Consider the following 15,502-nt stretch of genomic DNA (forward strand, 5'->3'; position numbering starts at 1 on the left):
TTAACCATAGCCCAAGATCAAACTTACTTAGAAGTACTTCTTCTTGGCCTGTTGAACATGCCGATTAAAACCAAGGAAGGAATTACTTGAGCTTTTAAAGAAAAGTTTCAGTTTTTTGAAGGAGAGTGGAGTGCCTTTCATTCTGATTTTTCTGTGGAAGTTGATTAAATATTCCATCCTTTTTCTCTTTATTCCCAATTCAGCTAATGGTTTTTAATGATCATCTCCTCAGGCTGGCCTACATATTACTAGTTGGTATTACATTACAAAAGGGAGAAATATCGTAAAAGGTAATTGCACTAGCAATTGATATTGCTAGTTGATATACAGAATTTCAGGTATTGTAGCATTTTGGATTTTGGGAGAATTGCACCTGATAGAAATACCTTCACATTTTTAATTTGAAATAGTATAACTACAGATACTTTGTATCACATAGTTTATATCAGTAAGTCAGGTGTAACAGCTGGAAGTGGTACACAACATGACCATAGCTTGTGTCCCCTCCTCCCCCAATTCCCTTTTGTCCTTTTGTTTGTTACAGTGTTAGCAACCTGGGGGAATGGGGGACGATAGGTGGTCAACATGCAACTAGAAATAAGTACATGGAATACTGTGAAGCTGTCATAATTTAAACTATTTAATTATGGAAAATCTCACCATTAATTCTCCCATGTGGTTCTTACAGGTACAACTGCAGAGAGGAGTTTCAGATTCATGATGACCTCTCGAAAGCTGGCTATACTGTTGGGCGCATTACAGAGTCCACTCCAGAGCACTATCTTGTACAGGTGAGCACAACGGGTCTGGTATAGGCCTTACAGTGATGTTTTGTAGAGGCTGATGAATATGAGTCTAAAAAGAGCTTTGCCAGAGATCAAAAGTCCAGGCTTCTGGACTTTTGGGTGGCCAACCTAAAGCCTCTGGGAAGAGCAAAGCATGGGGGTAGCTCCTCTATTTCCCCTGTCCAGAAATTAGTATTCAGTTGCATACTGTCCCTGAATGCAAAGCCTCCGTTTTATTTAGCTATGATAGATAACAGTTCTTGATGGGGCTCTCCTCTGTGAATGTAATCCCCTTTCAGAGCCATCTAAGCTAGTGTCCCTCCCCACATCTTGTGATAATAAATCCAACAGCTCTTTTCCCCACTGTGTGAAGAACTTGATTGCTGGGCTTTTCCCCAACCTTCTTTTTGTACAATGACATAATATGCTGTCATTTTTATTTGTCCTGCCCCAACCCTGCTTTTTTTCACCAGGGGAAATATTTTATGGTCCGTGATGTATACAGCAAATTAGACGTCTTGAACACTGCCAGCAGCTGTGGTGCACCAAACTTTCGACAGGCCAAAGGGGGATATTCCGTGTTTGGCATGGGACAGCCCAGCTTGGGTGGATTCAAACAGATTCTGCAGAAACTCCAGAATGAGGGTCATAAGGTCTGTAAATGAGTGAAATCTCATATACAACTTTGAGGTATATAACCCAGATTGTGAGTGAGGATCAGTGTCACAAGAGGGATCTTTAGTGGGATATTTGTGAGGAAAGGAAACTGGTTTTATTTAGGTAATTCTCCTTAGTATTTATTTGTATCTGAGGAAGTAGGCTAAGGCAGCATCTGTGCTGCAGAAATAATCCAGTTTGACACCACGTTTAACTGCCATGACTCAGTGCTGTGGAATTCTAGAAATTGTAGTTTGTTATGGCACCAGAGCTGTCAGACAGAGAAGGATAAATGTCACACAAAACTACAATTCCCAGAGTCTATAGCATTGAGCCATGGCAGTTAAAGCAATGTCAAACTGAATTATTTCTGCAATGCAGATAGAGCCTAAGTCTTCAATAGTTTTTGTACAACTTCTTTCTCTCAGTCTCAAAGGTGCTGCAAGATCCCTTTGTATACTGATATTTGTATCTAAGACAGGGCTTTCCAAGCTATCTGATAATGGCAATCAGTTTTTACCCCCAATGTGCCAAGGACAGCCAACATATTTTTGCCACGTGTTTGATACATTTGGTTCTGTCTTTTCCTGGAAAGTCACCAGAGACCAGCAGCCAAGAGCTTGTGGACTGGCACTGGTTCATGGGCCACTTTGAGTATCACTGATCAGGGGAATTCAAAGCAACAGATAGAATTCCTTCCAGGTAGGCTAGAGAATTACCAGAGGTCTACTGGTATATTTCATAGTTGACTTTTGCCATATTCAAGGCAAGTTCAGCAGTTGCTGCATTGTTCTAGGTCAGGGACTGGAACCTTTTCTGGACCTTTTGCTCTGAGCTTTTTTATATGAAGGATGAAATATAGTCTGGGGTTGTAAATAACCATTCACTAGAGCAGTGTGGGGAAAATGTGCAAGTGACCAGACAAGGATAAATTGGCTGTATACAAATGGGTTATTATCCAGCATCTGTCTGCAGCTTAGTTTCCTTTTGGCAAAGCTGCCAAAGCCACCATGTTTCTCTCTGTCTCAACAGGAATGCATTATGTTCTGTGTTCGTGAGGAGCCTGTGCTTTTTCTGCCTTTGGACAATGACTTTATGCCCTACACCCCTAGAGGAAAAGAGAACCTGCATGAAAATCTACATAGCCTGCAGAGAGGTGTCAAAGTAGAGAACCTGGAGCTTTCTATTCGAAAAGAGGTGATTCTGAATGGTATAAGGAGGTCTCTGAGCTGTAGTTAAAGTAGCCTTTTCTATTTATATCAACCGGAGTGTAGTGGAGTCTCCTTCCTTGGAGGTCTTTAAGCAGAAGCTGGATGGCCATCTGTCAGGGATGTTTTGATTGTGATTTCCTGCACAACAGGGGGTTGGACTGGATGGCCCTGGTGGTCTCTTCCAATTATATGATTCTATTCTGTTACACCAGAGTCTCCTTGGACATAATTGCTGGAAAAATGTTATTAAGTTCCAACTAGAGTTGACCCACTGGATTAATTGCGGAATGATGAATTAACATGTGGGTAAATTCTGTTGATTCATTGATTCTACTGTAGTCTAGCCAGGACTAACAACAGGATTTAGATGATGATGATGATGATGGTTTATGATGCTCTTTCCGCCAAAGGGCAGAACATCAAACATATATGATAAAAAACAGACGATAAAATACAACACTGTAAAATGCTAAAATAATATGCTAATATACTAAAACAAACTCCCTATCAGTCACTACCCATCTCAACAACCTTAGCCACACTGAGCAGCTCAGCGTATGAGCTTTATTGCAGATGCTGTGGCTTCATTTTTCCAGTATGAACTCTTTGCTCTTTTAATAATGTACTATATAGTAGGTGGGGGGATGCGGTGGCTTAGTGGTTAAGATGCCAATTCTGACAATTGGAAGATCAGAAGGTTGGTAGTTTGAGGCCTGAATGCTTCATGTTGGGGTGCAAATTCAAGTAGATAAATAGGTGCCACTTCAGTGGGAAGGTAACAGCATTTGGTGCATTCATGCTGGCCACATGACCACCAGAGCAGTCCTCGGACAGCTCTGGCTCTTCGGCTTAGAAACAGAGATGAGCACTGCCCCTACAGTGAGTTACAACTAGACATTCATGTCAAGGGACTACCTTTATCTTTTATCTTTATATAGTAGCTATCTGCTTCAGTTAAGGAGCTGGATGGATGGGGAATAGATGTGCAGGTGAGGAAGCTATGAAGTGCTTGGGTGCCTCTGAGATTTTTGCACTGTGGAATAGAGGGGCCAGTTTAGAGAGCTGCAGATGATGCTGGAAGACGTAACTGGTACAATGTCTTGGCAACTTGGTTGCTACTCAGTCATGATCTAATTCTATCTTGCTCCAGTAGTCTTTGCCTAGCTGTGGCCCTGGACAAAATGGAAAGGTAGTGCCTCCCCCCAAAGTGGTGGGGAAAGGCACACCTCTCCTCGGTCCATGAACTCCTTGTAGATAAATCATACTGATAAGTGAATGATTTGCCCTTCAGTTAGGTTTGTGATACTTTTGTCCTTCCAGATATTTTGCTCTACAATAGAGCTGGGCAGTTGGAAGGAGGCCAGGCGCTGACTCTTCCCTGCCAATCCCATAGCAAACCATACTCCAAGCCAAAATTCCTCTATTTTCATCTGCAGCCCCTCTCAGAATGGTGACTGGAAATGATTTTCTGTCACTTTTGTCATCATTTTGAGAGGACTTGTGGCAAAAATGTAAGTATTGGGGTGGTAGTGGGAGAGGGTGTTTGGCAAAATTTTGAATTTTTTGGTATGGTTTTAAGAGGAAAAAGTGTCTGGAAATAATTTGATTTTTTTAAAATGATGGTTGAGTGGCTTTGGGGCACTGGCAGGGGGCTTCTGGGGCCACAGAAGTGGGTTCTATGAATCACATGTAGCCTACAGGCCACACTATAATAATAATAATAATAATAATAATAATAATAATAATAATAATAATAATAATAATAATCCTACCACTTGTTTATAATTTCTAGTAGCCCCACCAGCATGCTTTAATGGTAAGGGAAATAGTAGGCCAAAACACTTTACTAGAACAATATGAAGAAATAGTATTTATTTATTTTCTATGTCTCCTTTCTCTCAGAAAAGGACCCAAGGTGGCTTACGAATAAAAACCCTTTAAAAAATATTACAGTAAAACAATTAAAACATCACATAAAACAATATAAAATTCTGGTGGTTAAAGCATCACTAAAGGCTAAAGCTCTAGGGAGGAAAAATGTGTTTAGGGAAGTTGTGAAAATGTGTTTTATAAAACTGTACTGTTATCAGTTTGATTTTTTGGATTTATCTGTTTAAGATACATGACTTTGCCCAGCTCAGTGAGAACACATATTACGTCTACAATGATATTGAGCATTTCAAAGATGAGCCACATTCAGTGAGTATCCACTGTGAAGAAGACATCCATGTGACCGAGGAAGTATACAAGAGACCGGTCTTCCTGCTGCCATCTTACAGGTAACTTTTTGTGAGAAAGTCATCCCTTCTGATTATAGAATTCCTTCTGACATCAGTGTGTTGCCTTTTTGTTATATCACATACCAAATATTTGTTTAAACTTAATATTGCATTAAAGATTAAAATGAACCTTTATGTTTTAACTGGTTAAGCTGTTGTATCAACGAGGCACTGTACAGTGTTAAGAAATTAACACTAGTTCTGTGCAAAGGCTTAAAACTGAACAAGCAACATGAGGAAGACTTTGCCAGGAGGGCAGAATGAGGTTTGTTAATGCCAATACAATGAATTAAACATTTTATGGATGTTTGAATTTAGGGACCTTGCATAAAATATTTTGATCCTGGGCATTTCTGTCTCTCAGTAACATCCCTGTTGCCTTCTTCATTGGTAGGTACCATCGGCTGCCTTTACCTGTAGAAGGAGCTCCTTTAGAAGCTCAGCTTGATGCTTTCCTCAGTTTCCTCAGGGTAAGGGTTGTTCCCAGCTCTATAAATCTAAAATCTGGTGTTTTAATGGCCTCATTTGAAAGATGGAGCACAAGAAAAGCTTTTGTTGCCCAAGGGTGTCATTTATTCCTGTGGGGTGGAAATGCTTGCTTTCCAGCAACACATTTGTTTTGCCTTCTTACTGCTGTCACTGTGTGCTATTTCTTGCTCTCTGGAGTTTGTCCCTGAATACATGCATTTTCTGGGTACCTGTATTTGTTTTAGGAACATGTGCAGAATTCTTCAAACACATTTTGAAGCTGGGCTAGGTGGGAAGGAAAATCAAATGCCCATACACACAGTAAAAAAATGGGTACTCAATCTATTTAAAAGATGAGCACTCTTGAAGTCTCATTGGTTTAAGCTAAAATAATTTTGCGATTGTTGGGACTTGAATGTATCCAACTTTCTGCTACCCCATAATATTAAACTAAAGGCCAAGAAATTGGCACCTATGATGCCCCAAATTTGCTGCTGGATGTAGCTAGCCACCCTTTGCTTAATGGCTGGTCTTGTTCTAATACATCAAATACAAAAGGGAGACGGAATTTCAGTATGTACATAAAAAAAGATTTTGATTACCCCAGAATGATTTATTCATGAGATATTTGTGTGGCCTTGTTTGGATTGGATAAAATAAACATGGGTTGTGAGAATCATTTTACATACACAGAATTATTTTACATGTATTGAATCTTATCTGGTTCAATACAAAGTGATTCAGAAATAATTGTGCAAAACTGAATAAACACACATTTATATTTGCACCATTATTTCTGAATTACTCTGTATATTATTTCTTACTTTTTGTATTTTATATGTAGTTTAATTTTATATGTAGTTTAATATGAAGCATATGCACATATACTCCCCCTCCCCCCCCGATCAGTCTATGCCTTCCTTATAATTATTAGAGCATATACTATCCTTACCTTTTTCTTGTAACAGTACCTGAGGAAGGTCATACAAATATTTCTTGTTGGACTACTTTGAGGAATAAACCTACACACACACTGAAACTCTGTGTTCCTCTTACACCTGATTCACTGGATGTTTCCAGTTCCTTCTGCCCATGAAAAAACATAGTATGTTGGAGTGGTTCAGAATGGGTTCAAGACTGGAGTGACACAGGCATTTCTGCAGCATAGCAGTTACGTGCCAGGGCTTTATGATGGTTCCACTTACCCTTGTATGGCTGTCATTGAGACAGCAGGGTTAAAAGATGGGATATAAACTATTCCAATAAATTCATGCTGTCTTTAGAGCATAAACAGCAGGAGTTCTTGCATCCTTCCAAAGAAAGACTGGGTGTAGGAAGGGTAGGAGAGGGGAATGTGAGTGGGGAAAGGAGAGAGACCCTGGGGGAAAACACGCTGTCCTAAGGGGGGGAGCATGATGAGTGGGATCCCACTCTGCATCCAGCTGCACCCCTCTTTAATTCACATATTCCTAAAGTGGCTAAAACAAAGAAACATTTAAATCATGATTTATTGAGAACCTACCTTCCTCCAGCTGTTGCTAGACTAAAGCTTTGATTAGGCCTAGTTGGCATGGCCTTTGGTAAGGGGTGATGAGAGCTTTAGTTGGCAGCACTTGGAGGGCCACAAGTTTCTTACTTTTGATTTAGATGTTGGGTCAGTTCCTATTTCACCTTTATGCCCATCTTTACCATTTTTCTTTTGCATGAAAGGGAATTTTCTTTAGTTTGCCTTTGTGTGGTCTTGCCTATTTTTTCTTCTTCTTCAGGATTTTGTTACATGGCAATTAACAAACCAAGTTGAAGGAAAGCATTTTTCAATATTATGTGTTCTCATCTATCTGCAGAATTGCTTTAAGTGGGTTTATTGCTAAAGAATTTGCAACTCATCTTTCTGCAATATAAATAACACTCAGGAGAGCTTGTGTGGTTTGAGTGTTGTACTAGGACTTTGGGAGACCTGGTTTCAAATCCCCAATCAGCTGTGTAAACACAGTGAGTGACCTTAGGCAAGTCATAACCCCCCACTGAACAAATCCTACCAGGCAAACATAAGGTTTGCCTTAGGGTTGCCATAAGGTAGAAATGATTTGAAGACACACAACAAAAATTACAGCAGGGTATTGAACCACACAAAAGTACATATACAGCAACAAAAGCAAAATAAATAAAATAAAATAAACCCATCAGAATTTGGTTTATGTTCTGTTGCCAGCTTATTAATTCTGTGCATCAAGCACTCCAGTGTATGCAGGGAGTTTAAACTTTCTAGCTTCCTACTCTTACCTGAGAGATTGATGAGATTTATGAACTTCAATCATTGACCCTCCATCTATTTTGGACTTCACCTCTCAGAAGCTCCAGACAGTACTGCCAAAATACCTGGAGGGCCAAAGGTTGAGAACCATTGGTTAAATAAACCCAGAGTGAATTCATTAGTAGGTCTTTGGATGAATTGGTCACTGCCTCAGCTAGGAACTGCAACCCAGCATGAAGTGTCAACAGCTTGTCCTTTGTGTATATTTGGAATTAAACTGTGTGAGACCAGCAACAGAACAATAAACCTGCATAAAGCAGAGCAAACAAAAAGAAGATAGCCAGCAATAAATGCTTGTTAGGTCTGAGAGTGGGAAAGGTGCTTCTGTTACACTACTCCTTGGTTACAAATTGACAGGAGCTGAAATGTCTTCCTGTAATTTTGTTCCATAGGAAAGTCCAAACCTACTTCTTCTCCAAGACCCCAGCAGGCCTCCTCCTGCTCTCCTCTTCAGCTGCCAAACAGGAGTTGGAAGGACCAACTTAGCCATGATCTTAGCTACTCTGGTACTTTATCACCGCAAGGGTGGTCTGCAAAAGCAAGAGTAAGTGTGCCATTTTCTCCTAAAGTAAAACATAATGAAAATGAATCTTATGATTTAATAGATATTGGTGACTCTGATATGCCTAAATCCAAAGATCAGAGTCCCATTTATTAGGAGCTGCATAACTTCAAGGGACCAAAAAGCTACATAGATTAGTTCCAGTACACCAAAATGCTTCTCAGATTAGGCCTTAGCCTGAATTGTGTGGGTGCACTACTCAAGTGTAGGCAGTAAGAGGAAGAGGAAAATGCCATGGGTATAGTAGCTGTGACAAAATGAGGGCATTGGTGAAACAGGATGTTTGAAGCCACCAGATTTTGCCTGCTTCTCTTGTCACCTCTGCTGTACCCTACTAGCATGTGGCGCAAACAGGATTCCAGCTGTTGCATCCTTGCTCTCATTGTAATCTGTGTTGAACATTGCCATAATTGAGACTGATGCAGAGACGGCTCATGCTGTCCCATTACCTGAGATGAAAGAACAACCTTTCCTAGTCCAATCACCCCTGCTTCTGCCACCACCTCTGTGTCTTGCTTTGAGAGCAAAAGGCAGCAAAGCTCTCTGAAGCAGTGATATTGGGGGCACTTCCATGTGGAATGGTGCATTTTGATGCTCCTGCCACTCTGCTTCCTCAGATTAGGCACCCCACTGCACCTAATTGAAGGGCCAGACCTGGATTGGGTAACATAGGTATGACAATGAATCACTTGAGGTTATTCAAGCAACTCAGCTAAGCAACAAACTGTAGGAAAAGCAGGAGAGAAGCCCCATACTTTTATGGTTATTAGCCCAGATAAACGTGAGTGGATTATTTACACAAGGATCTCAATATATATATATACATTTATATAGTCTGTGGATTCCCAGATTCTTCCACAATGTAGACTACCTAGATATCTCCAGGTTATTCATTGGCTTGGGAGAGGCTGTCTGCTTCAGCAGTATTTTTGTAAGCGATATATAGAGAAGAGTTCTTGAACCAGATAAAACAAACAAAAATAAAAATTGATAGATTGCTGTCTCAAGTGTGCACATGCTGTGTGCCACAACATTCACACACACACACCTGTGCTGTGGTATTAGGGGCATAAGATAATATCCAGTGAATTTTTAAAAGAGTTGAATTAGAAACCTCTGTAAATCTGAGTGTTTGTGAGAGAATGTGGACTGTTCAGATAATACAGATCTGTTTATCTTTTGCAGTCATAGCCTTCTGCAGTCCAGTAAATTCTTGCCCAGGGACCGATTTCAAATTATTCAAAACTTCATTTGCACAGTATCAAAAGGACAGCAAATAGTGGAGGAGGTAAGTGAATTAATGTTGATGATTGTTTTAGCAGTAAGCATTTCAGAGGTACATTCATTCATTGCTGCACTTATCTTCTCAGACTGTCTGATGTGAGAGACTGGCAATTATGTTTTTCCAGTTTGTCAAGAACTGGCACCATATTTGTATCTATTGACTGCAGTAGTTTCTTTCTTTCTTTCTTTCTTAGAAACTCACTAGGGACTGGCAGCCTATGGCTTGTGGACTGGCACCAGTCTGTGGACCATCACTTTGAGTAGGCCTGCTTTAGGCTCTGTGTGTAGTTCTTTCTCCCCTACTAGTAGCCATTATGATGTCAACAGGAATGACTTATTATCCAGAAGCAATCATTATACTCTTTCCACAATGTCTAGTCAAGCCTAGCTAAGCTAAACTTTCAGGGACCAAGACATGGGGAACAGGCCAATGATAGGTAACCTGTGTTCCTCAGGATGATGTCAGAGTACATAATTCATCATCTTGCTCATGCAAGTCACCACCATAACTATGCTGGCTGTAGTAAATGGGAGTTGGAGCCCAGCAACATCTGGAGGGCCACTGGTTCCTCACTTCTAAAGCATTACCCCATGTAGAAATTTTCAAAGTAGCTGTGTTAGTGTCTTGCAGCATAAAAAAAGGAAGGGGGGGGGGGAGAGAAAGAAATGTGGCAGCACCTTTAAGACTAACTGATTTTTATTTTCACATGAGGTTTTGTGGATATAAACCAACTTCTTCTCATGTCCACTTGGTACTACATCTGAAGAACAGACATATACTGCATTGAATAAAAGAATCTTTCATTATCTATGTTGAAAAGTACATGAGAGAATAAGAGCCTGAATAGACAGCCCAAAATAAAGCTGCTTCGGATCACTTTGGAGGTATGCTGTTTAAATGACACACACTTCTTAACAGGCCAGAAGCTGCGCTGTGCTCCTTAGGACTGGAACATGGCTTTGACACTGCTTCCGGCCTCTTAGGACATGTGCAGCTTTTAAACAGCATACTTCCAAAGTGACCCAAAGCAGCTTTATTTTGGTCTGTCTGTTTGTGCCCTAAGTTCATATAGTCAAAATGTTCTTTCCTTTAAAGTTGTTTCTTCAGAACATATTGTGGTTGTTCTGAATGAAACTAAAATGCATATCATGTACACTGAAGGCACATTCTTGCTTTCCTTCCTTCCATTCTGAGTTTGAATTCAGGAAGATTTGCACATTGTTCAAATAGATGCAACAATTACAACTATGTATTTAAGCCAAAAGTGAGCAGCTGTGACCTGCCAGATGTGTTTGCCCCCAAAATTCCCATCACTGTCTAACCAGTGGGTCAGCTGGCTGATGAAACAGGGAAAGGAGTAAAGGAAGGTAAAATCCTTTTGCACCCGTCTCTTCCATAGACTGATATTTCCTTTTTTGGCCCTCAAAGGTAGATGCTGCCATCTGTGTTTGTTCAGAAATGCATGACATGAGGGAAGCTATCTATGAGAATAAGAAGAAATTGGAAGCGATTGGAGAAGATTACCAGAGCCAGGTACTGGATGGCTTGAGCCAAAAAAATGGTTTGCAACTTAAATCTTGACCAGAACTCATATAAGTCGTAAGTTCTCTAAAGTGAGGCCAGCACCCTTACATCATGCAAGGTGTTGGGCCACATAATGAATCAGAATTGAATTCTCAGGGAATTTGGGATCTCTGAGTAAAGTTTTCTGCATGTGCTCACAGAACTACAGTTCTGAGCTTGTGTGAGGGAAAGTCACCATTGACTCCTAATCCTGGAAGGAGGAACAATAGCTCAGTGTTAGAGCACATATTTTTATACAGAAGTCTCCAGCTCTAGTCTGGAGGTGCCTAAAGTTCAAAGAAAGGTATCAGGTGATTTAGAAGACTACGGCCCTGTGCAGACTGACAGTTTCAGCCGGGTTGGGGGTGGAGTCGGGGCATGCGTCATGTAGACAGTGTGACACTGTCCCCAGGGCATGACATCACAGCGGTCCTCTGGCACTGCATCCACACAACGCAGCGCTGAAGGAGCACTATAAAGCTGCAGCACCACGGCTATCACGCCCTTTGCAGGGTGCAAAAAGGAGCCAGATCGGGGCCACAGTGTGCGGTTGCTGAGGCCCTGATCTGGCTGTAAAAGGGGTGGCTGGAGGCCACCCCTTTGGGGCTATCCACACAGTCCCTGAACTTTGTTTTTTGGGTTTGAAGGGGGGGGGGTTGGTTTTTTGTTAGAACCTCTAGAAGAATACTGAGCTCAGAACAGAATTTGGTCTGACTGTCAGTACTGCATGGCGTTTGCAGTTGTTCCATACAAAACCTTCCTGCTGCCTTATCAAAGCATTCTTTCAGCAATATAGTTTTGGCAGGAAATGGGGATGAATAATTTTTTGTTATTGTTAAGCAAATGAGGATTAAAAATCTATTGCAAATCACTGAGACCTTCCAGTAGATCCAGATCAAGTTGAGGGTCATGAAAACTTTTAAAAACATGTATGCTGGTTTTGTAGGAATTTGGCATTCTAAATCCAAAAGAATGACTTCAGATTTGGTCCATCATGTACAGTTTTTTCACAAATTCCTTTGGTGTTTCTATGTTTTAGTATCTGACTGATATAAAATGATCTTGCAAAGATTAAGAAAATGCTTAAATTCTTCTATAGCCTCTCAAAACACTTAATTCACTGATATAAAAAACAAAAATATGTTCAAAAGGACTAAAAGAAATTGAAGTGTAACATCAGCATCCACACTTAATTAAAGCTGAATAACAACTGAATTGATAAAAAAATATCAGCTTTGTAAAAGAACTGTGTGTGGTATGACATTTTTATTGTGCTTTTTTAAATTTGGCAATCCAAAATACATTAAAAACAGCAACAATATTGAAAAAAAGTTTTTTTCCCATTACAGGCCTGTTTATAGGTTCTTAACTGCACTTAACAGGTAATTTTTCCCCTGTTTCCCTGGGTTATTTTACAATTAATTTTATCAAAATTAGACTTAACATTTTGGAGCCTTTCTTTGACTTTCATAAGAATAATGTCTAAGACCTAGCTTCCTAGTACTTGTGTCATCCAAGGTAACATTCATTAAACTTTCAACTTTGATTAAATGTGGACACTGATGTTCCAGTGCAATCTGTAACCATGCTTATAGAGATAATGAGTGAGTTCAGTTGTAAAACTAAACCACATATATGGTTAGCCCTGAAACCTTGGACCCATGCATTCTGTCTCCCTGGTTGTGCAATAGTTCAGTTTTTATGATGGGTTGCACATCACAGAACTGGGCTCATTGGCCTCATTCCAACATTACTTTAAACTATGATTTAGCGTAATGGGAATTAATGCAGAATTACCCAGATTATTTTGCTCTCCCTTCCTTCACTTTGAGTTTTCTACTAACTGGGATTAGAAAACATTGGATTATGTCACTAAGGGAGTATGTGTGTTTAAGGCTTTCAGCTTCTGATTTGTTATCATTCTAAAGTGTAGTTCAGTGTTTCAGACAACCCCTGTTATCTACAATGCTGAATACTTCTGATAGGAGTGGTGCTAAACAGATTACATACCAGCTAGCTAATACTCTATTGTGATGTGAATCTTATCGGACTTGCTACTGTTAGCAGTTGTGCATACCTGAATAATTTTAGGAAAATCAGTAACTTGAATGCGGTCAGACAATAGAAACTGGATCTTGAGAGACTGAGGCACACATCTTTTTGCCAAGCTTTTATCATGTATATATTTCAGTCTGTCAGATCCATTTATACTTATTTCCACCTGCATGGTTTTTTAGAGGGGGTGATGTACTGTCTTCTCATGTAGCCTCTTCTGAAAGCTGACAACAAAATTGAAGAATGGAAAAGGGAAAGAGAAAAGGGACATGCTGCTTTAATTTGCCTTGTGGAAGCTTCCCCTGTTCCCCTATGTGCTTTAAAATATATAAACAGGATAGACTGTAAAATTCTCCAGGTGCAAATGATGACTATAAATAGGGACAGTTTGTACCAAAAGCCAAAATGCTTTTCATAGAACAAATGTTTATTTAGATAACCAGGAGGATATCTTGTGTTTCCAAGAGAACACTTGCAATTCAAGATGAAAGCTCTTGTAATTCACTCTTCTTCCAAGGGTCTTCAGACAGCATGCTTGGAATGATATCAGGACTCACACTGGGTAGATTCAGCATTTGTGCCAACATCCATTTCTGGCTATATGGCAGAACTGGAGGGAGGTAACCATACCCACAAGGAAGTTACACCAGTGGGCCAATGTGGATCAAATGTTGTGGTTGTGTGCCTTCAAGATGTTTATAACTTATGTTGACCGTAAGGCAAACCTATTAGGGTATTGTTGGCCAGATTTCTTCAGGGGGAGGAGGGTTGCCATTGCCATCCTCTGAGGCTGAGAGAGTGTGACTTGACCAAGGTCACTCCGTGGATTTCCATGGCCAAGCCAGTATTTGAACCCTGGCCTCCCAGTGCCCTACTCCAACACTGAAGCTATTACACCACAATAGTGTTTCCTAAAAATGAAATGAAATAAATACTAAATAAAATAAATAATTCCTGTAAAATCTTTGCTCATTCAAATGTATTTGTTCCTTTCCTGAATTGCTTTGCTTCCTTTTCTGTTTTTATTTACTATATATAGGCCTGTTCCACACGGGCCAAAAGTATGCGCCAAGCGCGTACTAGGGTTAGAAAGGGGCGTCCTTTCCGGACGCCCCTAACCCTAGTACGCGCTCAGCACGTACAAAATGGCAGCGCCCATTCTACATGGGTGCTGCTATCTTGATGTCGCGGATGCCTAGCGTCCTCACGTCGCGCAACGGAAGTGATGCTGCGAGTGCGCAACTAGTGACTTGCAGCGCCACTTTTGGGGCCCAAAAAGAAGCCGCTTTTTGCGGCTTCTTTTTATTGCATTTGGGAATCGCGCAGTTTGTCCGGATGCAGCAACCAGTGGCGCCGGCAGAGCGCCATTTTTGGGCGCTCTGTAACGCGCCATACTCACTTATACGTCCAGAAATTTTAGTCAAAAAATTGACACCAAAAACTCAGGTCAACTTAGCGATGGATCAGTATAAGTACTATACTTCGACTGTTATTGAAAAAGAAAATATCCTCTTCTCCTTATCCTCTCTCTGTCACAGCCCCACATCTGACCTTTTTGTATGTGTGGGTAGGAAAATGGCAGCAGTGGCAGCTCTTTCATATTTCTCCTTAAAGGAGCACCAAGTAGAAATGGGCTTTGAATGATCTGAATAAAACTTCTGTGTATGTTTGTCAGCTTTTCTGAATAAAATCAGGCACAGTTTTCACATTAAAGTTAAAGGGCATAATCACTGCTAATGTAGTTGCCATTTTGTTGGCTTTGCCTTTTCATTCTTTTTGACATGTGCATATTTCCTTAGCAGGTCATATCAAAATCTAAACATTTGTCCCCCAAATCTGCCCTCGATTTATACATGAGGTTGGCTTATAGTTAAGTATATACAATAATCATGTTGGTGTGACTGAAGTGTGCAGAACTCTGATCATATGTATTCAGTTGATAACAGTTTTTTAATCTATGAGGGTGGTAGAGAATAACATTGTCTATGTCCTCTACTGCATAGCAGCCTCAGTTCCCCTTCATGCATGCAATGGACACACCATACTCTTATTGTGCTGTATCTCATTGTGCTGTAAGGGATCGTCTTAGCACTGAGTTTGTCCAGAGTCCCAATAGCCATGGCTTCAGTCTTGCAAGGTGAGCCTGATGTGCCCAGCTCAAAATAACCTTGCTTTGAAGGCACTGGTATCAAACTCAGGGCTATTCCATTAGCATTTTTGTTAGTGCAGAACACAGGTTGCTCTTCCCTTCTGTGGGCTTGCCATCCATGGATTGGAGTATCTACACACCATTTTCCTCAATGGCAATGTGTGCATGGAGCCA

General features: G+C 40.5%; 1 protein-coding gene across 5 annotated transcripts in view; it reads left to right on the plus strand.

The window, feature by feature from the left end:
• Positions 1–15,502, plus strand: part of PALD1 (phosphatase domain containing paladin 1) — a 135,973-nt gene that overhangs the window by 66,640 nt on the left and 53,831 nt on the right. For all 5 annotated transcript variants that reach the window (XR_016280086.1, XM_089510427.1, XM_089510425.1 and 2 more), the window contains 8 exons: positions 689–791; positions 1,259–1,438; positions 2,475–2,639; positions 4,772–4,932; positions 5,327–5,402; positions 8,107–8,258; positions 9,462–9,564; positions 10,990–11,094. Coding sequence is in view for 4 of the 5 variants with exons in the window: in XM_089510427.1 (XP_089366553.1) it covers positions 689–791; positions 1,259–1,438; positions 2,475–2,639; positions 4,772–4,932; positions 5,327–5,402; positions 8,107–8,258; positions 9,462–9,564; positions 10,990–11,094 (1,045 nt within the window). In the remaining variant the exon portion in view is untranslated. The remainder of the gene's footprint in view (positions 1–688; positions 792–1,258; positions 1,439–2,474; positions 2,640–4,771; positions 4,933–5,326; positions 5,403–8,106; positions 8,259–9,461; positions 9,565–10,989; positions 11,095–15,502) is intronic.

Source organism: Sceloporus occidentalis, unplaced genomic scaffold (assembly GCF_023333645.1).
Source record: "Sceloporus occidentalis isolate IW3139 unplaced genomic scaffold, rSceOcc1.0.p SCAF_2, whole genome shotgun sequence".
Classification (NCBI taxonomy): Eukaryota; Metazoa; Chordata; class Lepidosauria; order Squamata; family Phrynosomatidae; genus Sceloporus; species Sceloporus occidentalis.